Consider the following 24,668-nt stretch of genomic DNA (forward strand, 5'->3'; position numbering starts at 1 on the left):
TAGCGCCCAGGATTGAGGCAATTGGCACTGGGTGAAAAATGGGTTGCAAAATTGTGAATCTTTTTTTTTTAAAGAAAAATGACCTGCCCAAAATATTGTGACGGAAAGGTTAAAAATGATCACGCAAAACTTAGAATGACCGGTATAGTCAGGCTTTAGTTTGTGGATACAGACAGACATGTGGGACAGCCAAGTCCTATCAGGGCCAGGGTGACATGTGGTACAGCCCAGTCCTATCAGGGCCAGGGTGGGACATGTGGGACAGCCCAGTCCTATCAGGGCCAGGGTGGGACATGTGGGACAGCCCAGTCCTATCAGGGCCAGGGTGGGACAGCCCAGTCCTATCAGGGCCAGGGTGGGACATGTGGGACAGCCCAGTCCTATCAGGGCCAGGGTGGGACATGTGGGACAGCCCAGTCCTATCAGGGCCAGGGTGCCATGTGGGACAGCCCAGTCCTATCAGGGCCAGGGTGCCATGTGGGACAGCCCAGTCCTATCAGGGCCAGGGTGCCATGTGGGACAACCCAGTCCTATCAGGGCCAGGGTGGGACATGTGGGACAGCCCAGTCCTATCAGGGCCAGGGTGCCATGTGGGACAACCCAGTCCTATCAGGGCCAGGGTGGGACATGTGGGACAGCCCAGTCCTATCAGGGCCAGGGTGCCATGAGGGACAGCCCAGTCCTATCAGGGCCAGGGTGCCATGTGGGACAGCCCAGTCCTATCAGGGCCAGGGTGCCATGTGGGACAGCCCAGTCCTATCAGGGCCAGGGTGGGACAGCCCAGTCCTATCAGGGCCAGGGTGCCATGAATCTGTCTGGGGGAACAGGAGCTGAGTGGGGCGAGCAGAGGGACTGGCGGTCACTGTAACATTTTGAGTGTTCATTGAAGTTAAGTGTGTAAAAATGTAACCTTTCAGGAGTTAAATTAGCACTTGGCAAATATATCTGTAAGAAATGAGCACATGAACAGGAGCAAACATAACATGTCATGTTTCTGGTAAACTCCACATTTGCAGGACATGAAAGCAATCTAATGCACTAAACCACATGATGTAAAACTGATTATGCTTGTACAAAATGACCAAAATAAAAACATAATATTTTATTTTTTTAAAGGAACACTTGAGAACTGAATACTCTCTCTGTCTATTTCTCTCTTCCAGTGGAGACCATTCTGGGACTAACGGGAGCCACTATGGGCAGCCTGATATGCTTCATTTGCCCTGCCCTCATATACAGAAAGATCCAGAAGAATGGTCTTGTTGCACAGGTACACGTTTCAATTCCTTTATTTGAGTCCGCATTTATAAAAGACATTATCAAGGGCACAAATATTTTTCAGTTGCTTCTGATTTTGGCACTTTGGCTATCGGTGTGTGCAGCCACTTTCTTTTCTTTTTTTTTTTAGGGTTCCCTATTCAGTTTATTCTCCCACGGGTAGGACATTGGTGTGCGTAACCATCCCCGGGCATATCTTCTGATATCCCACACACTCGACACATCACGTGTCTCATCACGTGTGTTTGAGTCCAAACAAGCCCTAAAAGTACAGAATATAGGCAACACATGCACATGAACCAGGGTTTCCTGCACAATGTTGTTGGCATGGCGCTGCGCCATGCTTGAAATAAATCGCGCCATGCCAAGCTGCCCAAAAAGAAAAAAAAACAAAACAGTGCCTCCCCAGTGCCTGCCCAGTGTCCCCCAGTGTCCCCCCAGTGTCTCCAATAGCAATACAAGAGCAATAATACAAATTAATCTTAATTTATTAATCTTATTAATTAATTAATGAATCTAATTAATTAATCAATCAAAAATTTGATTAATTTGATTTAATTTTGAAGCCCCCGCGCCCAGCACCATGCCAAAGCTTTTTCCTGCAGGAAACACTGTGAACTAGAAAAAGTGCCCTACTGGGCACAGGTCTCCACCAGGATGAGCAGATGTGAAAAATTCCAGGCAAAGGTTTTTCCTTGGCCTCTAGGGAGTTGGCATACAAAGTTATCCACAGATCCGTGCAGTTAGAGGTAAAAACACTTTTCGGCCAGTTATAGCGCCACCTTGAGGCTGAGTTGAAATTGTTCATGTGGCATTTCGTCCTCTGCCTAGTGGGAATGTGGGTGCACAATTTCACGGAAATCACGCGATGTGTTCATGATTTGCAGCATTTTGTTTGAAACTGAGCACTCCTGTGAACTTTGGAAGCCAATCTTAACCAATCAGGATGGAGTCTGAGAAATCTGAAAGACCGGTTTCGTTGAATGGCTCTAGAGAGACTGTGTACCAATTTGCGTGATGTTTGGACAAAATCTGTAGGTGTACTGTGCAAAAACTTGTTTTGCACAAAGCGGCCTCCTGGTGGCGCTATAACAGGCCGTTCTGGAAATCTGAAAGACTGGTTTCGTTGAATGGCTCTAGAGAGACTGTGTACCAATTTGCGTGATGTTTGGACAAAATCTGTAGGTGTACTGTGCAAAAACTTGTTTTGCACAAAGCGGCCTCTTGGTGGCGCTATAACAGGCCGTTCTGGAAAGTTTGGGGCAGAGGTTCATCGTTGGCATCCAGGGAGTGTGTGTGCAAAATTTGGCATCGACCGGGTTAACGGTGGCCGAGATTAGCTGCTAACGGACACACACACACACACACACACACGGACACACGGACGGACGGAGTGCAAAACATACTCTCCCCCTAGCCTTCGGCTGGTGGAGACAACTACACACATGATCATGTTTTGACCGCGGTCGAGATCATGGATTTCACAATGCCACGCTAGACTTCCCGGTCCTTCATTGCCATCCCCAGTTCCTGCTTACTGATGCATGTGTCCCTAGCGATGACATCAGGGAACGACTGTTTTCTACCTCTGGTCTGCTTTGAGGCAGGATTCCAGAGAAGAAGGGAAGATGTAACCTCATGATCATCTCTGTAGAAAACTGTGTTCTTCTGGATCGGACTAGTGAAGAGAAACAGGGTTGAAGAAACAAGGTTGCCGTATATTAGAGAAGTCGATGGGTGGCTCTTCCAAGAGAGATTTTCATTAGAAGTGCCATCCAGCTGTTTGCTCTCATTTCTTTGAAAGTGTCCATGTCTCGGAGCCATAGAATAGAATCGGATCGACGGTCGTCCTAAATAATTTACTTTGAACCTCTTACTATGCTGGGATGACCAGATCTTATGCATGTCATAAGAAACACACACACACACACACACACACACACACACACACACACACACACACACACACACACACACATATTGGTCAGTAGGTGGCGTTTATGTGACGTGACTGAAGTGAGTTTCGTTTTCCCAAGAAGTCTCCTAACACACATTGTGTGTTAGGAGACTTCAGTTTGGTGAAAGGAGGGTCTTTCTGGAGGTTTACAGAAAGCATTCCAGTCTACATTCCAGATACTCCTACTCTGGTCTAAACTCAGTGTCGCACCAAAGGATATCATAAACATTAAAGGGACACTTCACCCTTTTTGCAAAATAATATATGTTAATGACATTTAGAAGCTTTAGAACACTTTCCTGGAGATCTTTATGTGTGTAATATGTGGTTTTAGATATATTAGATTGTAGCAGTGAGCCTGTTGTGTCTGATGTCATGGACACTGGGCTCACTTCCTTCCTGGACTACATGTTGTCTCAGTAAGACAGCTCTCCCCCTTTCCACAAGGAGGAGCAGTGCACCAAAGAATTATGGGAATTGTAGTCCAGGAAGGTAGTGAGACCAGTGTCCATGACATCAGAGACAACAGGCTCACTGCTACAATCTAAAATAACTAAAACCACATATTACACACATAAATACCCCCAGGAAAGTGATCTAAAGCTTCTAAACGTCATTAACATATATTTGTTTGCAAAAAGGGTGAAGTGTCCCTTTAAGGATACATTTTTTAGCTTTTGGGTCGTCAAGATGACAACACAGCAACTTAATCAGATTGAAGAGGTTAGTTACATTCATATATGGTATATGTACATATAATAATATAAATGTCATTTTTTTGTAAGATATTTTTGGAGGTTTTCTAGCCCTGAAACATGAATGCCATGATGATTATCATGACAGTCATGACTTAACTGCACCCTGTTTTTGGCGCTCGCTACATTTACAACAAAAACGTATATATAAACATTCGGATTTCAAATATAAAGTACTCACAATTTGTCCCACGGGTGTTAGTTAGTTGCTGCACCAGCGATTAGAATTGCTGCATCCCGCGTTGTTTAATAAAAAGCATTTTTATCCGAGCGCCCCGGCTACGCACTCGCCTATTAGTCTGTATTGGCAGGGCGGTCAGCGTACCTATATCGAACACACCGAGTGCCACCCTCCTCCCGACCGATAGGGGCGTGTAGTTGAAAGCCAATGGCAAAATAACAGCTCGGATAAAAATGCTTTTTATTAAACAATGCGGGATGCAGCAATTCTAATCGCTGGTGCAACAACTAACTAACACCCGTGGGACAAATTGTGAGTACTTTATATTTGAAATCCGAATGTTTATATATACGTTTTTGTTGTAAATGTAGCGAGCGCCAAAAACAGGGTGCAGTTAAGCCATGACTCTCGTATGAATACGAGAGTCATGAACCATGGCTAGGGGTTTTCCGCCTTTGGTAGTGACACGCAGCAGTGCAAGTTCATAGAAACCTTCATCCTTTTACTTTTTATTGGCTCTTTTATTATAATATCTACTTAATTGGAAAAGAACAATGAAGTAAAATTTGAATACCAACTTTATCACAAAGTCATTGATCCATGTCAAGGCTCAAGGTTGTCAGGTTACATTTATTTAACTCTTAAGTTAAATAAATGTTATGCTTATTCTTTTTATTGATAGGTTTTAAATATACACTGCTGGTCCTGACTCCTGAGTATGATTTTCGTTTTATATGTGCAAACATGTGAAATGACAAATAAAGTGAACCTTGAATGAATGCTGAGGCCTGAAGGCCAAAGTAAACACCTCTGTGTCATGATTCTGTCATCATGTCACGCCTGCAGCTTGTGAGGTCACGCTTACTCTTCAAAAATCTAACACAAAATCTGCAATTTGTAGGTTTAGTTAGTAGAGGCTTGAGTTCATCAAGCAAAATAATGTATCTCTTTGGCTAAGAGTGACCCAGAACCTTTCATAACCTGAAACTGTGACTTGTTGATGTTTCCTTATAACGACAGCCACCCCTGAAGAGAGATTTATTTTTAACCCATTCTGGACGGGAACTCGTTTTGGTGTTTTAACTAAACATTATGTTATGCTCATAGCGTGCCACTGAGTGGCGCGCTACGAGCTTGTAGGTCTGCTATTTATTTTTCTTTGTAAAAATGCGGCACAAATCTTTGAATATATATTCTTTCAGAGCAAACGTTTTTTTTATTTCGACGTCAGGCCTAAATGGGTAAAACTAGACAAAATGTTGTGACAGTTTGTGAGCTTGTAACTCGGTGTTAGTAATGGTACTTTGGACTTCCTCCTGAGCAGGGCCCAAATTAGGTTCTGAGAACCCTCTGAAACCGTCGCATGGAAACGGATACAGAACCCATGAAATGCATCATTAGACGGCACCGCACGTTCGATTAACCCATTTAAGCTTGACCTCAAAATAAATAAATAAAAATCTAAATCCTCCAGTTCTCTGAAATAAATATTTTCACAAATTTTCAAAAATAGCAGACCTACAAGCTCGTAGCGCGCCACTCGGTGGCGTGCTATGAGCTTGTAGATCTGCTATTTTTCAATAGCTATATTGTAACATAATGCTAACACCAAAAGGGGTTTTCTCTCTCTGTCTCTGCAGCTGGTGTTGTTTGTGGGCCTGGGCATCCTGCTCGTCAGCACCTTCACCACGTTGTCCATCTCCGCCACCAGCCCTGCCAGACATGTCCCGCCTCCACCGGCCCCCGATCCCAAGAACATCCTGCTGCTACCGGACCTCCCAGAGTCGCACGGTAAGAAAATAAATAAATAAAAGGTCTCGTCACACAACTGAATGCCCTGGTGCCCGGCAGTCAGTTCCCCCCCACTGTGGACTCTGTTGAAATTGGTTCACTAATGAGGCATGGAAACATGTAGCTCAAGGGGGTGGGGGGAGCACCGACGCTGGAGATGCACATGGGTTCTGAAAGCAGACGAGCAACGCTGCGCATAATCACTGTGCGCACGGGGCACTGATGGCGGCGCAGAATGTCTTTACTGCGAGTTGTATTTATAATTTTTATATTTATATCAGAGAAACAGAGCTGTAAGACACAGCCAGGAGGGGCCAGGAGCAAATGCAGCCAGAGACGTTGTGAGACTAAAACAAAGGCTACAAAGACCTGTTAAAGGGAGGAGGGTGGTGCGGGGGTCTCTTTTATCTTTTTATCTAGAATGAAAAAGACGAGAGGAAAAAGAGATAGTGTGAGTGACAGATGGATGGGATGGGCAGGGCTTGGAGATAACCTCTTGATAATATCTAAGAGCAGCGTTGAGGGCTTGACATTGATGGAGCGAGAGTGATGCCCTTCAAACTCCAGCGATTTCTCATTTTCCCTCCCCAATCTAGGCCCTTCGTCTCTCCTCTCCCCCTTTTTTCTGTCTCTCCCTGCGCATACACACCTTCTACATTGTCTCTACCCCCATATCTCCTGTGGCAGCTATAAAATGCCTGCTAGGCTTGACTGTGAAGATGACGGGGTAAGGGGGGCGTGATATGGGTTGAGGGGTTTGGGGAAACTAACAGAGATGGGGGGGTGGGGGGCTGCGTTTGGGGTTTGAGGTTTGAGGGTGGAAGAGGAAAGAGGCCTGTGGTGGTGTGTGTGTGTGTGTGGGGGGGGAGGGGGGGCAGGGTGTTGGTGAAGAGAGTGGGATGAAAGAAAAGACGGACGGATGAACAGAGGGAGGGATCGTAAAGATGAGAGAGAGCTTGACAACTCTGTCGTTCTGTCATTATCCACACCGATACACTTATGTTTGTTAACCCGGTCCATGGCTCTGTTCACTCTTTCTTTCTTTCTTTTGCACTTCTGTTTTCATTCTTTCTTTTCTTTTCTTTTCTTTGTACAGTATGTTTAAGCTGAAGCACACATAGGCTCACCTCCACACCTGTTTCCTGTTCATGACTGTAATTTGGGAAGTAGAGAGGATAACTGTTTCCCCTTCTGTTCTACATTTTCTGTCTCTCGTTATTGTCTCGTTATCCCCCCTTCATTGTCTTTTCTCTTCCTCCAACTGTCTCTCGTTATTGTCCATCCCCCCTTCATTTCAAGGACCCATTTGTACACTCTCAGAGTTAGACAGTTTTTTTGGACCCCTAGTGGTAGGTACCCAACGAGAAACCGTGCTCTACTTTGTGTTACAAGCATCTCAATGTTGTCAGTGTTTGCTGACACCTGGTGGATCCACTGTATTAGGAGATTTAGAACTGAATTCAGACAAATATTATGTTATTTTGAAAGGTTTGATATTCTTTAACCACTTCAAGCATATATCGCTAATTGACCAGAACCCTTCAGGGGTCTCTCTATATACTATGACACCTCCTTTTTTCCCTGTACACCGAATCTCTTCACTGAAAATAGCAGATCTTATAACACGCCATGTTGCGAGCCTATAGATCGGTTATTGAGGGGTGCTAGACCCTCCTATATACAGGTTTAATGTTTGTCTTGTCTAGACAAACATTAAACCTGTATATAGGTACGCCATTGACAATGGACAGAGTCTAATGTTTGTTTTGTCACTAACGCAAACATTAAATGCCATTAACAATGAACAGATGTTCAGAATGTTTGTTTTGTCTGTCACTGAGAAAATAGGCATATGATTATTAACGTTATGTTATGATATTGCGATGATGTAAGATGATAAGGGTTGGTAAAGCGCCCCTCACTTCACACGGGTGTGATTTGTTTTTACCCCATAATGGGGACGCTATGGTTCATGTGGTTAAGAAGATGGATTTGCTTGTAGCCCACAAATTCTGCTTTTAGATGTACAGATGGTAAATTCATAGTTTTTGCTACAAAGTAGATTTCGCACAACATTTCATTTCACCCTGAGGCAGACTACAGTGTGGGCGAAGGAAGCTTCCAAATCAGTTGGATGTTGATGGCCATAAAACACAGCAGTACTCCATGAAATCCATTAGAGGAATCTTATAGTAATGTCATGGTGTGTGTACTTCTATTAACTATACTTGGGGCCAAATGTCCCCGCAAGTATAGTACGGTAGATTTGGAGGTAGTTTCATGGTTTTAAAAAAAAAATATATTTTTTTTAGATAGGCTTGCAAATGGAAAAGATCCATGTTGACATTGGGGTTAAAATTAAGCATTTAGGTTCAGGGTTTGGAGTTAGGGTTTATGCTTGATCTTTGGCTTTTGTTTTGTGCCTTTTATTGATGGTTACAGTGAAGACGGACAGGAAAGTGGGAGGGACAGGGAGAGGCATGCAGCAAAGGTCGTCATGAATGTGATGCGCTGTCAGGCCAGAGCAGAGCCTATATGTGGCATGTGCCTGGACCATTAGGCCAGCGGGCGCCCTATGCTTGATTTATATTTAGTTGCCTGTTTTGTATTGTGTGTGTGTGTGTGTGTGTGTGTGTGTGTGTGTGTGTGTGTGTGTGTGTGTGTGTGTGCGCGTGTGTAGACAAGCCAGTGGAGATCATGGAGAGACCCAAGCCCCCAGTTGTTGACTTGCAGAAGCCTGTGGAGAAGGACCCAGCTGAACCCCCACAGATCAAGGTGCCAGTGAATGTGCCCGAAAGGAAGAAAGAAGAGGTGCAGCTAGATCGGCCTGAAGCTGGTATGAAAACCATTTAAATGGGACTGTTGTCAACACCTACAATTAAATCAAGACAATTGAAAACAGAACAACCATGCTGGAGACAGTGTGGCCACAAGGAGGCGGGCCACACTCATATATTCTGGACTAAAACTGTGTTTTAAGATACCTCAGACTTGTTCCTTTTTATTGTTAGGAAATATCCCTGAAGAGTTTCTAATACATGATAAATATTTAATCAAGATCCTCTTAGCAACAAGTAAGAATACGATCACACGACACTGGTACCAACAGGACCCACCAACGAAAGAACATTGGATGGACATTACTGAGGAATTGTATGTCATGGAAAAACTAACCTTCATACTTAGACTGCAAGAGGATAAGTTCTATAAAAAGTGGGATCTCTTCTTCCAGCCTATTGATAATGTATGAGAAATTCAATGAATGTATCCTGTAATGTATGTATGAATGAATGTATCCTGTAATATGAAAAATGGGACTGTTGTCTGTGCTGGGATGGCACAGTTTTCCCTCCTGGTGCCCCAGGGGTACATGCTTCTTGATTATTTGAGAAAATATTTGCAGCCCTGATATTTTACGTCTTGTCCACAGGGGTAGCGGTGCCGGAGGGCGAAGCCCACCGCCACGAACCACCCATCCCCCACGACGAGGTCCAGATAGAAGAGAGGAAGAACGTGGCAGAGCTGGAGGCAGAGAAGCAGCAAGCTGTCCCCGCTGCAGGAGGAGGGGAGGTGGCTTCCCAGCGGGATTCAGAGCAGGGCCTCGCTGTGGACGTCAAGGACCAGAAAGAGGAGAAGGCCGATGACCAACAGAAACCTGCTGTGGCAGTGGTGCGTAAGGAGGAAGTGGACTTGGGCGGAGGCGAGGTCGTGTCTAATGAGGTGGTGGACAAGCCTGGCGTGGAGGCGGGCAAAAAGCAGTTAGTGCCCCCGCCAAAAGACGCAGAGAAGTTCGTCCCCGTCATAGAAGCTCCTGCTGGCAAGGCAGCAGTTGTGGTCAATCATGCTGCAGCGGCGCAGGTCGACGAGGTGGGAAAGGTTCCAGTGGCTGTTGGTAAAGGTGAGCGATGGGAAAACATAACCGTCAGTCCAATAGGGACTAACCCTGTGATATTTTAAGGGTTTCGATACAAAACAATCTTAATCTTCTACATAAAAATAGATTGATGGTCCCGACATCCAACATGTGACGAGGCCATGGTTTTGAAAGTTAAAATCTCACATGGGATGATGGGAATTTAATAATTTATCTCAAATTAATTTGGTTCTCTAGCAGCTCCACTTCCTGAAGGAGGACGTCGTGCTGTGGACAGCAAAGCGGACAGCAAAGATGCAGTGGATGAAAAGATGGAAGGTGAGAGAGTGGCTGAAAGGCAAAGGGACTTTAACCGGTTGCAATCTGGCGTACCTATTGTGGACAACTGGACATAAGGTTATAAGTGAACTTTTTTGACTGCTGTCAGTTCAGACACCCACTGAGGATAGACTGACTGCTGTCAGTTCAGTCACCCACTGAGGGTAGACTGACTGCTGTCAGTTCAGACACCCACTGAGGATAGACTGACTGCTGTCAGTTCAGTCACCCACTGAGGGTAGACTGACTGCTGTCAGTTCAGTCACCCACTGAGGGTAGACTGACTGCTGTCAGTTCAGTCACCCACTGAGGATAGACTGACTGCTGTCAGTTCAGTCACCCACTAAGGGTAGACTGACTGCTGTCAGTTCAGTCACCCACTGAGGGTAGACTGACTGCTGTCAGTTCAGTCACCCACTGAGGGTAAACCTCTCTAGACTGTGACTGCTGTCAGTTCAGTCACCCACTGAGGGTAAACCTCTCTAGACTGTGACTGCTGTCAGTTCAGTCACCCACTGAGGGTAAACCTCTCTAGACTGTGACTGCTGTCAGTTCAGTCACCCACTGAGGAAAAGCAACGAGACCCTCTTCATCGTCACCTGGTAAATTCTTTGTAACTCTTAGGACTTATACAACATTTTATTGGAATTAAAAGGTTTGTCTATTTTAAGGGTTTATGAAACAACTTGGTTTTCCACCCATGGGAAATCTTCTCTACTTTTGCCACGTGTGGAGTTTTGCCTCATGGTCATGTTAACTTGATGCTGCTGGCTTTCCTCTGCTTTGATCTTTTACCTTGTAATATCACCCCTGCTATATATTTTTTCCCCGGCTCGAAAGTTCTAATCTTCTGCGGTGCCTTGGCTTGGACGAGCATCCATAACAGCACAATTGTGTATCAATTGTAATATCACCCCTGCTATATATTTTTTCCCCGGCTCGAAAGTTCTAATCTTCTGCGGTGCCTTGGCTTGGACGAGCATCCATAACAGCACAATTGGCCGTGTTTATGGGAGGGAACGGTGAATAGAAGGGTGTGGGTGCCACATCCTCTTGGTGGGGGCTCCTCACTGGCAGGTGAGCCAGTAGGGGGTGCTGCAGTGACAACTGCACAGAAAGGTTTGGGGAATTCAGGGATTTGCATAATGACCAAATTGAAAAAGAATTCGGATTAAATTATATTGCACTTAGTTGATCCCGATGGGAGACGTTTGTTATAGTAAATAGTTAAACTATTCTGTAAAAAGACAGAATGGTAAGATTATCAAGCACAACCAGTATAGTCGGTACTAATATACAGTCAAGCATAGTGCAAAACTCCCTTAAAATACCATACTGGTGGTATGTTATGTTTATCCCATTAACTACTGTATGATGGCATACATACATTTGCGCTTACCATTTTCCAAAGCATACAGTGTTATTATTTTCCTTATTTTTGTTGCTTTTCCTATTTTTATTTTTGAAGCCATTGTGTTCCCAATTTCAATATGGTTTGAAAACTAACTTGCAGAGGATTTCTTGAAATAAGTCACCCAACAATTGCGGTTGCGGTTATGTTTGGTCAGACTTATGTTGGCGTAAAGTGATTTCAAAGATCTAGTTGAAAATAGTTCCATTTTGGGCGGGAACCACTTTTAGTGTTTTACCCCCTCAGGCCGGGAACCCATTTTGGGGTTCTGTACAGTATGTACAGTATTCAAAAATAAAAGATTTTTGAGGCTGCTATATATATTTGAAGTTATTCAGAAAACTTAGGTCAGGTTTTAGAGGCGTTTTTAGAATCTGCCTCAGGCCTAAATGGGTTAACGGAAGCCTAAATATCAGCTGGAGAAGCAGGGAATTTTAAGGTGGGTTTTAAAAGAAATCTGTTAATCATTCCGAAATCTAACAAAAGGCAGCATGCCTATGGAAATGGTTTAAAGTAATGTAGAAAATACCATGACTCATACAGTACATACTGTAACTACGTCTCTGCTGTGCTTTAAAGATGATATATCTAGTGCACATATTATACAGCCTAAACAGTAATATAATAGTTAGTGCATTACTAAGTGCATAATATAAATATCTACAGAGATGTCTCTGTTACTTCTTCACTTGGCTTGATAAAGTCAACAAGTCATTTTGGCCTTTGTTGACTCTTCATTTTTTTCCACCTCTCTGCCTCTTCTCTTTTACCACTTTTTCTCTCTGCCGGGCTCCTATCACAGTGATAAAAAAGCTGGTTGCAGGTATGAACTCCCTCCTCTCTCCTCCCCTGTCCTTCTCTTTGCCTTTGTCTGTCTCTCTAATTTGTTATAATTTGCATTTAGTGGGTCCGTAAATGAATGAGTTCCATCGTCTGAGAATCTAGCAATCTGTAGCAATCACTCACTTTTGCCCTATCCCTAATCACTGCACCCCACCCAAGCCATTCACCCGTGTCCTCAAATCCAGCTTGTGGGTATTCTTGTCAGCTCTTGTAGATTGACATTATGATAGTTTTGAGATGCCACCCACAACCCATACTTGAGTATGTAGATAATAGATATCTGAATAAAACTATTGACATGACCCCTTTCTGTCTCTCCATCAGTCTTACCGGCGGGATTCCAAAACATAAACTACCATGTCAAACAAAATCCTAACCAATGATTTGTAATCACTGAACCATGCTCTTGGTATAATGAGTGTTGGAAATCTGCATTGTATAATTGTTCTTCCTCTCAAAATAGCCTAAAAACGTGTCCCTACATTAGCCTAATGAGACCTGCATCTCACTAGGTTAATCTGTGTAGCTGATGCAATGTCATCCAAGTTTGGCTGCAGTTGCACATGGCTACTCTGTATGTTTTGTTTGGTCCTCTGTGACACGGTATCTCTCTCCCCTCTCGTGCAGAGGGTCAGTTGGACCACGAGGTGCTGCTGCAGGTCATCAAAGAGCAACAGGAGCAGCAGAAGAGACTCCTGGACCAGCAGGAGAAACTCCTGGCTGTCATAGAGGAGCAACACAAGGAGATCCACCAGAAACAGCCAGGCCGTGGGTGCCCACACACATCACCTACACATAAATGAGCGTACGCACAACATGAATGCTTTAAAAAGTTGTTTAACTACATGAGTACTATGCATATTTAATTTCTCAACAGCGGGTGCCCCGGAAGTCGAGGAAGAAAAGGGCATCAAGAAACATCTGGAGGTGATGGAGGGAGCAGCAGTGAAGCCCAAAGACCCAGCCCAGCAGGCTGCAGCTGTCCTGGGCTCAGATCCCAAGCTACCCGTGGATTCAGTTGGAGCTGGTGCTCCGCAGGTCGGAGGGGCCGAGCCTCGTGCCGTCCCTCAGAATCAAGCCCAGGCTGTTGTTGGGAATCGAGAGGTCCAGGCCCCTAAAGCAGTGGATCCGGGGCCTTACAAGGAAGACACCAAAGAAGACGTCCCGGCTGCTGCTGTAGTAGCTGCAGTAGAAGCGGAACGGGGGGCTAGAGGAGTGCCACTGAAACAAGGACAACCAGCACCGGAATCCCTGCCTAAACACCAGGAAGTAAACCTGGAGGTAGCGAAGGAGAACGAAAGAGCAGAAAAGGAAAGGATCGACAAAGAGGTGCAGGCGAGAGTCGAGAAGGAACGACTGGAGAGGCTGGAGAAGGAGAGAGCAGAGAGAGAGAGGATTGAGAAGGAACGAGTGGAGAGGCTGGAGAAGGAGAGAGCAGAGAAAGAGAGGATGGAGAGAGAACGAGTGGAGAGGCTGGAGAAGGAGAGGATCAATAAGGAGGTGGAGGCAAGGGTGGAGAAAGAACGGCTGGAACGGGAGAGGAAGGAGAAGCTGGCTAGGGAGAAGGAGAGGGAGGAGCAAGAGGCAAAGGAGAGGGATAGAGACGAGAAGCAGTGGGTCCGGCAGGAGATGGAGAAAGCTGATATGGAAATAGGTGAGAGAGCGCGGGAGGCGAAGGAGCTGCAGGACACGAAGGAGCGAGTGGCCCAGCTGGAGCGCGTCATAGAAGCCAAGAATGCAGCTGAAGCTGCACGGGCTGTGAAAGAGGACGGAGACGCACCTCTGAAGAAAGGAGGGCGGGACCTTAAAGTAGGACCCCTGGCTGACATCGGGGACCTTGGAAAAAAAGCTCAGGCTCAGCCCCAAGACTCTCCACAGAAGGCCAAAAACCCAGGAGACATGGACCTGAGGAGGAGACGGAGGGACCTCGAGTCCAGGGGGGTGCGGGGGCTGGAGCACATGCTGGACCTGGGGGGCCAAGACCTCCATATGGCACTTGAGGGACAGTTACTGGGTGGTGCTGTGGTGCACACAAGACAGATTAAACATGCCCAAGAGGCTGAGGAGAACATCTAACGCACACAAACACACATAAGCATTTTGTGCACATGAAGAACGCCCTAATACTAAGGATCAGAGCATCTTTGCCTTACCGTCTCTCTTGGCTTCAGACATGGTGACTCATAATGTTGACACATTAACATGGCAATTAGTTAAGCTGAATATTGCAAAATCCATGGGGATACATGTAGGCACAAGCTATTCCACTTTTTCCAGAATAAACAAAATTTAAACATTTTCAGGTGGAGGATCAAACCGACAACCATTCACTGCCATTATCCGTAAATTGAGAATGAGAAGGGCTGTCACATTTCTGACTACAATTCAGATTGATTACAGACTCTTGCAATTTGTACATTTTAAACTGTCAGCAATGATGCCATTTCAGTATTTTCCTCATGAATATGGACCAGTAGGAAGTTGGAACAAGTGTACCCTATTATCAGCATTCCAGTCTATAGGAAACAGATTAAATATTCTCCATCTTTTTCTAAAAATATTTTTGTATTAAAAAAGCTTCCAAACCAAAAACTGCTTTATTACTAAATGCTCATTCGCTTTTTCCATAATTTAATCTTGATCATTTAGTAAATATATTGTGGACTGCAAGTTTGACAACATTTACGGTTTTCTTTGCTTTGATAGTGTGTATGTCACTCAACAGTAATCCAAAGTCTTTATTGAAGAGATATTTTATGTAAGATATTAAGTTATTTTTATCTTGGTGTGAGGTGAAAGTTTTGTAGTCTATGCTGTAAATCTATGCAAAATCCATACTATGGAGGGATTTGAGGAGCAAATATCCAATGGCTGTATTTAAGTCACTTTATTTGTGTTGATATTCTCCCATTGATTATGTGGAGTCCGTCTTTGTGTAGAGAATGTGATGTTCTTTTCTTTCATTTTTCTCCTTTACTGTTTTGGTTTGATCATTCTTGGTCAATTTATGTTTGGTTGTCTGTTACTTTGAGATGTAAATATTTAAGTCCTTATTTCTGAATATGTTGTATAAAAGTATTTGTGCTCAGTCCGTTTTATTAGCATTCCTTTGTGTATGTCGTATGACTATCGTTTTGAAATGTAATGTCATTCTGAAATGCAATTCATTGCAGAAGCTATTATATTTGATACTGTTGTATATTTTACGTGAACTCTGGAATTTGAATTCAGGAGGTCTGAGGTCAGTTCTCCAGGTGGTACCTTTTTTCAATTGACATAGTGGCTGCCGAGTATGAAGTAAGAGCAAAATGACTGCTGTGTGAATAATGTCTATCTTAACTGTTTTGCTCAGTGCGTGCCTTCAATAGATACACTGTTGCAGGACTATATGAACGGTAGTGGCTTGTTCATTTGCATTCTTTGGTTTGCTTCCACTGTGCCTCATTCAAAACATGTAGGGTGAAAAATGTAATAAAATGTTGACCGTGTTTCTGTGGCTGTATGTTTCTCTCCCCCCTGTTCCCCCATCAACAACAAGCACTTCAGTGGTTGTTGCTTTGTACTAGACGGCTATTTTTCTGACTGGATTTCTAAGGTTGTAATTTTGAACATTTGCTATTAGGAATGTGTAATAAAACTAATTTTTCTGTTCAAGTGTCTTTGAGTGACTTTAATTTGTTGCAATACTGATGGGACGATTACTCTTATTATACATAAGTTAGGCTTTAATGTTACAGTGCCATTTTGCAATGTACATAGTCAGACTATGTACATTGCAAAATGGCACGTGATAAAATTGAACTGTTATCCGACCGACTGTGTGTGTGTGATAGTCATCTCCACAAATTCAACAGGAATTACTTTATTCAGTTCAAAGTCAACAGGAGTAAATCTTGAAAGATTTGCTTCAGGCCGCATCTCCAACACCTGGCTGCCAGTATTTGCTCACAATAATAGATATTTTGTCATGGAGCAGATCTTGGCATTCATCACTTCTCACTGTGCAACACCAAATGGAGGTAAATGTATCCAGAAGACAATCCAGGCATAGTTTTTATACTATTTTGCCCCTTTCTTGGCCTGAAAGAAAAATAAGATATACATTTTCAGATATAATAATCTACCTGTATACATGGACCAAGGAATCTACTAGCCTGAATACTTACTGCATTTGTAAAGCAACTTTTCAGTGCCTCAAATTCCTTGGCACAAAGATTCCTCTTCAACTCCTCTTTGCCTGTAGTTGTGGCTGCGACACACTTCCCATAAGCCGTTGCCTGTGTGACATGATGAAAATTATAGTGTTTTATTGATACACAAATGGACACGCCTGGCTCAACTGGCTGCCACCATCTTAAAATTAACCAGAAAAAACTGCCACCATCTTAGAACGGAACCGTATATACATTTATATATAATATATAGGCCTATATAAACGTCATTATTGCTACACTCATGACATTGAAATAAGTATGTACCTAACACTGCCATCACAGTCAACATCCTGTATCACTCACCTCTCCTGCACATTGCGCAAACAGCTCTGGGAATCGTCTTAACTTTTCACGGCTGCGAGTCCAGACATTAGTCCCTGACATGGTGATGGCTATAGTTTTACGCAGTAAAACATAATTTGATAGAATATTCTTTTGATACACTTAAAATGTAATACTTCATCAAAGAACAGAGGAGACATCCTTCCTAATACATGGGCAGCGCCATATTGTTTACCCTGACAGCAGCGAAACGTTTGGATATGATTGGCTTAGTTTTGTGACAATCAAACGGTCCTCTCAATTCATTCGCTAATGGGCGGCTTTACGCAAACGCTGAGGGCCAATACAATCACAGTTCCATACTGACTGTTGTGCGATTGGTTGGCTGTCAGAGTCAGCACCAGCCTTCCTGGAACACACCCCACTTCGGGAAGAACAGATGAGCAGCCTCTTGGCATGAGGAAAGACATGCAAAATCATGGCAACATTTATGGAACGACTCACTTTTCTTCAGAAAGTGAGTAGTAGTATACATATTCACCCTAATAATAACTGAATACTATCTGCAGCTTAATAAATGTGTCATAATAACGGCTTAACCTCTTTTAGGCTTCATAATTTAGCTCTTTAGCATAGCTACCGTGCAAGCTAACACGCATGTAAACCAGGGGGGCAGTCAGCCAGATATTTCGTGAAGCCTCATTTGACATTGAGTAATATCGGTGAGTGAGTAAGTTTGTTGTGGCAGTCTTATTAAAAAGGAATAAATAAATACATATACATACTGTGTGTACATGTGTTCTCTACTTGTCAACTCAAAGCTGTCTATGTAATGAATCCAGTCAGTCCTTGTCACGTTTGGGCAGATGCACTCTACAACCTGAAGGTTTAGGATCTGTATACTGACTTTATCTGTTCCTTCACCAACTCAAGGTGCCAACTCTGATGAAGGCCACAGCAGATGATGAACATCCCTGTCCTGGCTATCTCTTCCAAGATATAGGAAGTATCCTTTGGCTGGTTTGTTTGTTCTCCTTCCCCACTATGTACAGTACCCCCAATCTATTTGCAACACTAGATTATTTTTATAATGGGTTGAATGTGCAACACCAGCCATTCACAGCTCATTCATCCAAACAGAAAAGTCCTATTTACTTGTATTAAATGAGTTGAAGTTGCTTGGCAACTTTTCTAGAGCAGCAGTTCTCAACTCATTTCATGTTGAGACATGAATTTTGCATTGACCAAAGAAGTCTGGGCCCAGGATGAAGAACACCAGTGATGGCTGGTGCACTGTCTGTAAGCACTGTCTGTAACATCCTTAACCATCCTGACACTAGAAATGGCCAATGAGTCATTGGGCTGTGGTCAGTGTTTGTTGGAGTACCTGCTAGGGAGACTGCAGGTGGAGTCCTGTCATGTGAAACTCAAGGTGAGGGAGCAGGCTTGGTCGAGCTGAGAGCAGTGTCGTCATTTCCTTGGGTGACATCTGTCAAAATGTGTACCTATTCTAAAACTCTGAAATGGCACTTGAGTGTTTTGTATGTTTATAGTGTGAAGCATGAAGTGGTGTATACATTTCTCACATAATACTGTATGTAAATGAATGAGTAATATACAGTAGACTACAGAGTGAGTCAAACAATATTGTGACCTTATTGTATCTTGTTGCCTTCTGCTCCACACGCTCTTTTTCCCATTTCCTTCTTTCTCTTCTCTTGTAAAATGAACTATGGAACTATTAGTCACCTGTCATGCGTATTCCGTCGGTGCACTTATGATCTGTTCTCTATATTGTACTAAATATGTATCATCATATGGATTTTATAGCTATTATCCTACCATTCCAATATTGGAGCAACAGTTTCTGCCTCTGTTGTTTCAGGTGCTAAAGATCTTTGTCCACCTGTGCGGTCATGGCTCTAATAATTTCCTCACAGAACTCAGAAGGAACTCCACCTTCATCCAGCAGGCATCAGGTTAGACTGTTAGAGGCAACCTAACATTAGACCCATTTGGCTTTGTTTTTAACTCTGGGGCCAGCACCTCCTTTTTTGTGTAGAAAGTAGAAACAGGACATTACATGTCATGTTCAGGGCATGTTCAGGCCACCGCCATGTTAATTTTCTTTGTTGCTGTGTTTTGTGCTATCCCAAGTTTACAGTGGTCCCCCTGATCCCATCCATGGCACAGCTCTGTACCAGATAGTTAGAAATACAGCACAGGTGAGTGCTCGAACACATCATCACCAGTGTCACTCTCAGCGCACGCACACACACACACACACACACACACACACACACACTCACACACAAACACAACCACACAGCCCCAATCAAATGTTGCTGCTGTCTGTTTACAGGAAGTGGCCAAGTTGCTTTTCACAGATTCAGTCGCCATCAAGAGCATCTCACCATGCACCCTGGCAACCCCAACTATGGGTGAGGAGTGCATACCACAACAGTGATACTATCCCTCACTGCATACACACTTTGAATGACACAGCCTTTTCCCAGACATCTGTCCACTGAAAAATGTGACTTCAATTACTGTGTAATAAACAACGTAGAGGCAGAGGGCGAGAGTGTGAGAGAACGAGGGGGTAATAAAAGAGAGAGTCAGACCACTGAGACCAGACGAGCTTGAGCCAGACAGACTAATGAAGGTAGCCATTATTGTTTTGTAAACGGAATGTGATCATGGTTGTCTGTGTTTCCGCTAAGGTATGGGCTCAGCATCTGTCCACAAGTCAGGAATGCAAGGTTTTGGATATAGTCCAGGGAAGCAGGGTACAGGTGAGTAACAGGATGGCAGCATTGAGTTTGATTTCCACAAATAATGCATGTGTGTTTTCAATAGTAGAGTAGACGCAAATGCAAGTACTATTTACTTTACTAGTAGTCATATTTTCTGTTATAAATGTGCAGCTCCATTTTTGCAGAACTTACAAAAAAGCTTTTGATTTCCAACCACACTCCAAGCCTGAATATATTGAATATAATACAGTTAAACTACATTAAAAAGATATAACACCAGAGATACAGTGCATATGCAGAATGTAGCCTGTTCAAATGATCCTTTTAACACATGCAAAATATGTGCAAACATGGCTATTAAAATATGTGCAAACATGGCTATGAAAATAACAGACATTGAGAAGGACAAGCCCCACCAAACCTAAAGTCAGACTCTGTGATGTTTCTACATGACAGGCAGTGACACCCTGCTAGATAAGATCCAGAAGGCTGCGGAGGTGATGGCCAGTGCCGTACTTCCCCCGATGGAGCACCAGGGCATCCGTCTCCACGACAACAACTACCGGGCTGTGGCGGCTCCCTCGGCGCCCATCGAGGTGGCGGTCCCGGCGTGTGCCTATAACTTGCCTACCCGCAGGCATAAAGGTCAGATATTATTGTATTTGTAGCTGTTGGCGGCCTGTCCCGTTCAGGCTCAGTGGCTTAAGGTGTGGGAATGCACCACATGTGCATCCAGTACAGTGTGTTTGAATCAGAATCGGACTGGTAAACTGGGCGTCCTTGCCCTTGTACTGAATCAAAACATTATAGTGTGGATAGATGGATTGTTGTCATAGAACCACTACTGTAATATGTCACCGGTTTGATTCCCTGTCAAGGACCTGTCACTCCCTGTCTATTCCGTCACTCTCCTACACCATATAGAAATAAACCTCTTTGGTTGTTGCTGTAGTTTGATTAATCAGTCCAATAGGAAAGCACTGGAGTGCATTGGTACATTGGTGTCTTCTTCAGAGTAAGACTCAACAGCATTGGAGTTTCAGCATTTTGAATAACCCTCCCTTGGCTGAAAGGGGAAGGCGGGACTGGTACCACATCAACACACAACTATTGATTTGGTGCGAGGGAAGGAATTGGCGATAATGGTTCCTGCATTGCTGGTCCCATCATCACACAGTATTAATTGAATGCAGAATGTGTGACATTCCTCTGTTAGCCGCTGTGTCCTCATTTGTGTACCCCTGTTCTTCCTAAGTTACCAAGCGATGCCCGGGACAGGTGGGCGGGGGCTGGGAGGAGATTGACAGCGCCAACAGCTCCTCTCACAACTCCACTCTGGACAACGCCGCCAATAGCAGGGCCTCTGTGGGCAGGAGCAGCAAGTCGGGCGGCACTGGCAGCCAATCGGACGCCAGCAGAGAGAGCAGTGGTGACCTGTCAGAACGGTGAGTCAGCAAATTGGACCTGTTGAATCATAAGGTCTAGTTTTAGGTGCAGTTGTCTGCTGTTTCAGGTTCAACCAGCTATGACTGCAGATGGTTCTGGTGAACATTTAGGGGCACGAGTTAGGGTTTAAGTGTCTTGCTCAGGGACACTTTGGACACCTGGCCCGGGAGGTTAACCAGTGACCTTCTGATTACCAGACTGCCTCTTTTCAAAGTATGAATCAGGCTTTAGACACCTTGGTTGATTTGAAATGTTGCTGAGTCTCCTTATCTTTGTCACTTTCTCTTTTATTCTGCTCCTACACCTCTCTCTTCTCTTTTCTCTCTCTCTCCTGTCTCCAGGGTGGAGGCCATGCAGTTGGGAGACTGTGGCCAGGAGATGGTGCTGATCAGCAGCCTGACTGAGGGCTCCAAGGTCTTTCTGTCCAGAGAAGAGAGCCAACACTTCATCAAGGAGTGAGTTCAATTAGTTGTGTGTGTGTGTGTGTGTGTGTGTGTGTGTGTGTGTGTGTGTGTGTGTGTGTGTGTGTGTGTGTTAGTTAAAAAAAGAAATATCTGTCTCTGTGTGCAAGAGGCTTTAACATCCAGTATAAAGACAACCTCTATCTATTCATTGTGACCTTCCTTTCCAAAGCATTGTATTGCTATATTTTAGTTTTTTAATTTGGGATTTTTTCTTTTTTCCCCCCCATGTTTGCCGAGAGCAGGTGCTCCACTCTTAACTGTGAGGTTGTGGTTGAGTTGCTTTCACGCAGACTTCAAGAGCCTTCAAGTACAGTTCAAATGGTAACATTTATCAGGTTTTCAACATAATACACGACATCACACAATGTATTGGTTAAGTATAATCTGTATTCAATTCCTCTTGTCCTTCAGAGGGTCTTGTGTGCTGTATCCTGCCTTATGACATCTGACCTCCTCTCTCTGGAGCAAATCTTTGGGCTGACCAGGTCGCGGCTGGTTCTGCTGAATGAGGGGCCCACTGGACCTGTGGCAAACAAAGCCACTAAGGTACAGTACAACAGATGGAATGACTCCCCTCTCCCATATACAAAGTATCCTCTCCTCTCTCAAATAGATGCTTTTGTATTAAAGAGAGGCGAATTGTCATATGATTGCAGCACTACAGTGATGACCCTTGTATTCATCAGTATGGTGGTTGTTTCATAAGGATATTGATCAAGGAATTTATGTGTACTAACCCTCTTTGTCAGTTGCTAGCAGCGACGTCATCTTTGTATAACGTTAGCGAGTGCTCACCAGAAACTTCAGTGGGTGCACCGTGCATATACTGCATATTATTACGGGTGCACCGTGCATATACTGCATATTATTACGGCTTATTATTTTGCCAGCGGGTGCGTCAGCTTCTGCGCACCTGTGGAGTTGACGCCGTTGGTTGCTAGAGTACCAGTTAAATATCTTATCTAAAAAGGGGAAGTAAGAAAGACCTGAGTCAAAGATTTGATGAACATGAAACTGCAAGGGCAATATAATATGATACAAGACAATAACTTTTAGTGTTGGTTCTTCTTCCCTGTCTCATCTTACCAGATCTTGCGTCAGTTTGAAGCCCTGATGGGGGGACCTGTACATACTGCCAAACAGGGTAACGCACATATCAACAGCCATACCTCTACAGCAGACTCACCGCCCACGCTTGCATACCCAGCCCCTTTACTACCAACCCACACAGCTGCCACCTCCATTTCCAGCCACTACCAGGAGAGGGACCTGCAGTCGGCCGCTGGTGTAACTCAACCCCAAACTCCTCCACCTCTTCTGGTTGTAACTCAACCCCAAACTCCTCCACCTCCTCTGGACTTCAGCCACAAGGATCCCTCATCGGTGCTTGTGAATGATAATGAAGAGAAAATGTATTCGAGTCTCAGTGAAGAGACAGCTGAAAGCATGAAGGTGTCTGTATGGAATGGTGAGGCTCAAGCTCAACTTGTAAATCCACATCTTCCTACCGAAAAGGGCCTCTTCTCTCCCATGGAGCCCCAGAATGAGCTGCCCTGTCCGGGCAAGCTGTCCCTATTCAGAGGTATGGAGCTGGTAAACAGGGGAAAGCCTCCAAGTCCCTGCCGCGAAAGAGAAGACTTGCCATCAGAGACGACCAGTACGCAAGAGAGGATTGGATATGGGATGGAGGGTTCAATGGTGGATTGCTCTGACAATTTGACAAACTCTCCTCTTACCTGTGATGTCACATCCAACAGCAACCAACCAGTATCAGCCTTCTCATTTCTCAACTGTTGACAGTGATTTGTACGTGCTCTGAATACATGTGTTTCTGGATAGAAGCTTGTTGTCTGGTTCACTTTGGTAACCAGCTTAACATATTCTCAAAGTCATATGGTTAAAGCAATGGAGTTGGTACTGTTTTTTGTGTTGTTTGTTAACCATATAAAGTCTAGTGTCCCTATTCTGGGCCCGAATATACAGTTGGTGATCAGTCTGCGAAAATAGCCGATTTACAAGCTCACATTGTATTGTGAGCTTGTACAGTATCTGCTTTGTCCAGCGAAGAGATTTAGTATACAGCAGTGTTTCTCAAACCTTTTAATTTCAAGGACTCCCATAGTCCAGTGTACATTTGCACTCTCAAGAATTACATGCACATGGACGCCACGGGGTGATTCTTAACCGGCCATGTCATAGTCGGGACTAATGCGCAGTCCCCTTCCTTGAGAGGCAGGACTACTGTATTGTAATCACGAGCACGTGGTCCACCAGCTGAGATATTAGTAGTTTGTCAGACAAGGTTTAATTTTGCAAAAGCATTTGTGAGTTCTACCATCTGGAGTTACAGGTTAACGTTTCTTTGTCTCAGGATTCCTTTTAAGTATGGTTACTGTTTGCCTCTTCAGCACAGCCAAAACCTCTCTGAGGGGCTGTCTCTTGGTTCGAATTTTGCACTATAATCACTTTTCATAGGGAATCAGAAACCTACAGTCCAGAACTGTATTCCGCTATTTTTTTAAACTAAGATATTAATTATATTAATTATGAGTGTACATGTTTGAGTGTTGACTTATACATATGTATACTTTCAATCATAATTATTTACCATTGAGTTATTGTAGGGTGCATGTTGACGCCTAAAACATCAGTGGAATATTGTAGTCTAGTAAAAAAGAAAGAAAGTGTTGAGTTTACATTGTTGGAAAATTGGTGGAAAATAACCCAAATATAAATGTCATTGCAAAATTTAAATGATTGCTCAACTGAAAAGACATTCAATATCATATTTCAATTTCATATCCGTTCACTATGCACGTCATGTCCCAAATTGCAGTCTGAAACAGCGATGTAACCTGGAAAGTACAGTCACACAAGTCATGACTGGATGTGTTACATTTTCAACCCGAGCTAAGCTATTGCACATGTACAGTATGAGAGTGCTGTGTGATAAAAATGCTGTTTACAGCACCACTGTACTTTGTAATTAAAAATGGTACTCCATTGGGGAATAATAGTGGCATGAAATTAACTGAGCTGACGTATTTTCTAAACCAACAGTTATTCTTGATGTCAAATAAACTTGAAAAATCACAAAA

At 43.9% G+C, this 24,668-nt stretch overlaps 3 protein-coding genes across 5 annotated transcripts in view; 2 read left to right on the forward strand and 1 right to left on the reverse strand.

Annotated features, from left to right (window-relative positions):
- The window catches only part of slc38a10 (solute carrier family 38 member 10), a 31,469-nt gene extending 15,796 nt beyond the window's left edge, over positions 1 to 15,673 (forward strand). For 2 of the 3 annotated variants that reach the window (XM_083787743.1, XM_083787742.1), the window contains exons 10-16: positions 1,164 to 1,270; positions 5,812 to 5,962; positions 8,643 to 8,798; positions 9,393 to 9,860; positions 10,074 to 10,154; positions 13,036 to 13,176; positions 13,286 to 15,673. In XM_083787743.1, the coding sequence (XP_083643869.1) occupies positions 1,164 to 1,270; positions 5,812 to 5,962; positions 8,643 to 8,798; positions 9,393 to 9,860; positions 10,074 to 10,154; positions 13,036 to 13,176; positions 13,286 to 14,484 (2,303 nt within the window). In that variant the 3' untranslated portion in view covers positions 14,485 to 15,673. The remainder of the gene's footprint in view (positions 1 to 1,163; positions 1,271 to 5,811; positions 5,963 to 8,642; positions 8,799 to 9,392; positions 9,861 to 10,073; positions 10,155 to 13,035; positions 13,177 to 13,285) is intronic. The other variant, XM_083787744.1, reaches the window with a different exon arrangement.
- Positions 15,674 to 16,260: 587 nt separating this feature from the next.
- ndufaf8 (NADH:ubiquinone oxidoreductase complex assembly factor 8) lies at positions 16,261 to 17,130 on the reverse strand. Its single transcript, XM_083786830.1, has 3 exons — positions 16,926 to 17,130; positions 16,575 to 16,685; positions 16,261 to 16,488 (listed from the first exon to the last, which is right to left on the reverse strand). Exons 1-3 carry the CDS (start codon positions 17,004 to 17,006, stop codon positions 16,468 to 16,470), a joined length of 213 nt encoding a protein of 70 aa, XP_083642956.1. The 5' UTR covers positions 17,007 to 17,130; the 3' UTR covers positions 16,261 to 16,467.
- Positions 17,131 to 17,315: 185 nt separating this feature from the next.
- Positions 17,316 to 24,668, forward strand: tepsin (TEPSIN adaptor related protein complex 4 accessory protein). Its single transcript, XM_083786876.1, has 13 exons — positions 17,316 to 17,421; positions 17,838 to 17,910; positions 18,245 to 18,336; positions 18,790 to 18,883; positions 19,062 to 19,129; positions 19,267 to 19,345; positions 19,628 to 19,699; positions 20,117 to 20,305; positions 20,916 to 21,105; positions 21,448 to 21,561; positions 21,813 to 21,891; positions 21,982 to 22,116; positions 22,660 to 24,668. Exons 1-13 carry the CDS (start codon positions 17,383 to 17,385, stop codon positions 23,365 to 23,367), a joined length of 1,932 nt encoding a protein of 643 aa, XP_083643002.1. The 5' UTR covers positions 17,316 to 17,382; the 3' UTR covers positions 23,368 to 24,668.

This window comes from Protomyctophum parallelum (assembly GCF_964188405.1).
Source record: "Protomyctophum parallelum genome assembly, chromosome: 17".
Lineage (NCBI taxonomy): Eukaryota > Metazoa > Chordata > Actinopteri > Myctophiformes > Myctophidae > Protomyctophum > Protomyctophum parallelum.

Excerpts from the sequence above, each read along its gene's own strand:
- ndufaf8 (XM_083786830.1), bottom strand. The coding sequence starts at position 17,006 with ATGTCAGGGACTAATGTCTGGACTCGCAGCCGTGAAAAGTTAAGACGA. Across the intron at positions 16,686-16,925 it reads TTGCGCAATGTGCAGGAGAG|GCAACGGCTTATGGGAAGTG; the intron begins GTGAGTGATACA and ends CATGTCACACAG. Across the intron at positions 16,489-16,574 it reads AAAGTTGCTTTACAAATGCA|GCCAAGAAAGGGGCAAAATA; the intron begins GTAAGTATTCAG and ends TTTTTCTTTCAG.
- tepsin (XM_083786876.1), top strand. The coding sequence starts at position 17,383 with ATGGCAACATTTATGGAACGACTCACTTTTCTTCAGAAA. Across the intron at positions 20,306-20,915 it reads GCCTACCCGCAGGCATAAAG|TTACCAAGCGATGCCCGGGA; the intron begins GTCAGATATTAT and ends GTTCTTCCTAAG. Across the intron at positions 21,562-21,812 it reads AGCCAACACTTCATCAAGGA|GTGCTCCACTCTTAACTGTG; the intron begins GTGAGTTCAATT and ends TGCCGAGAGCAG.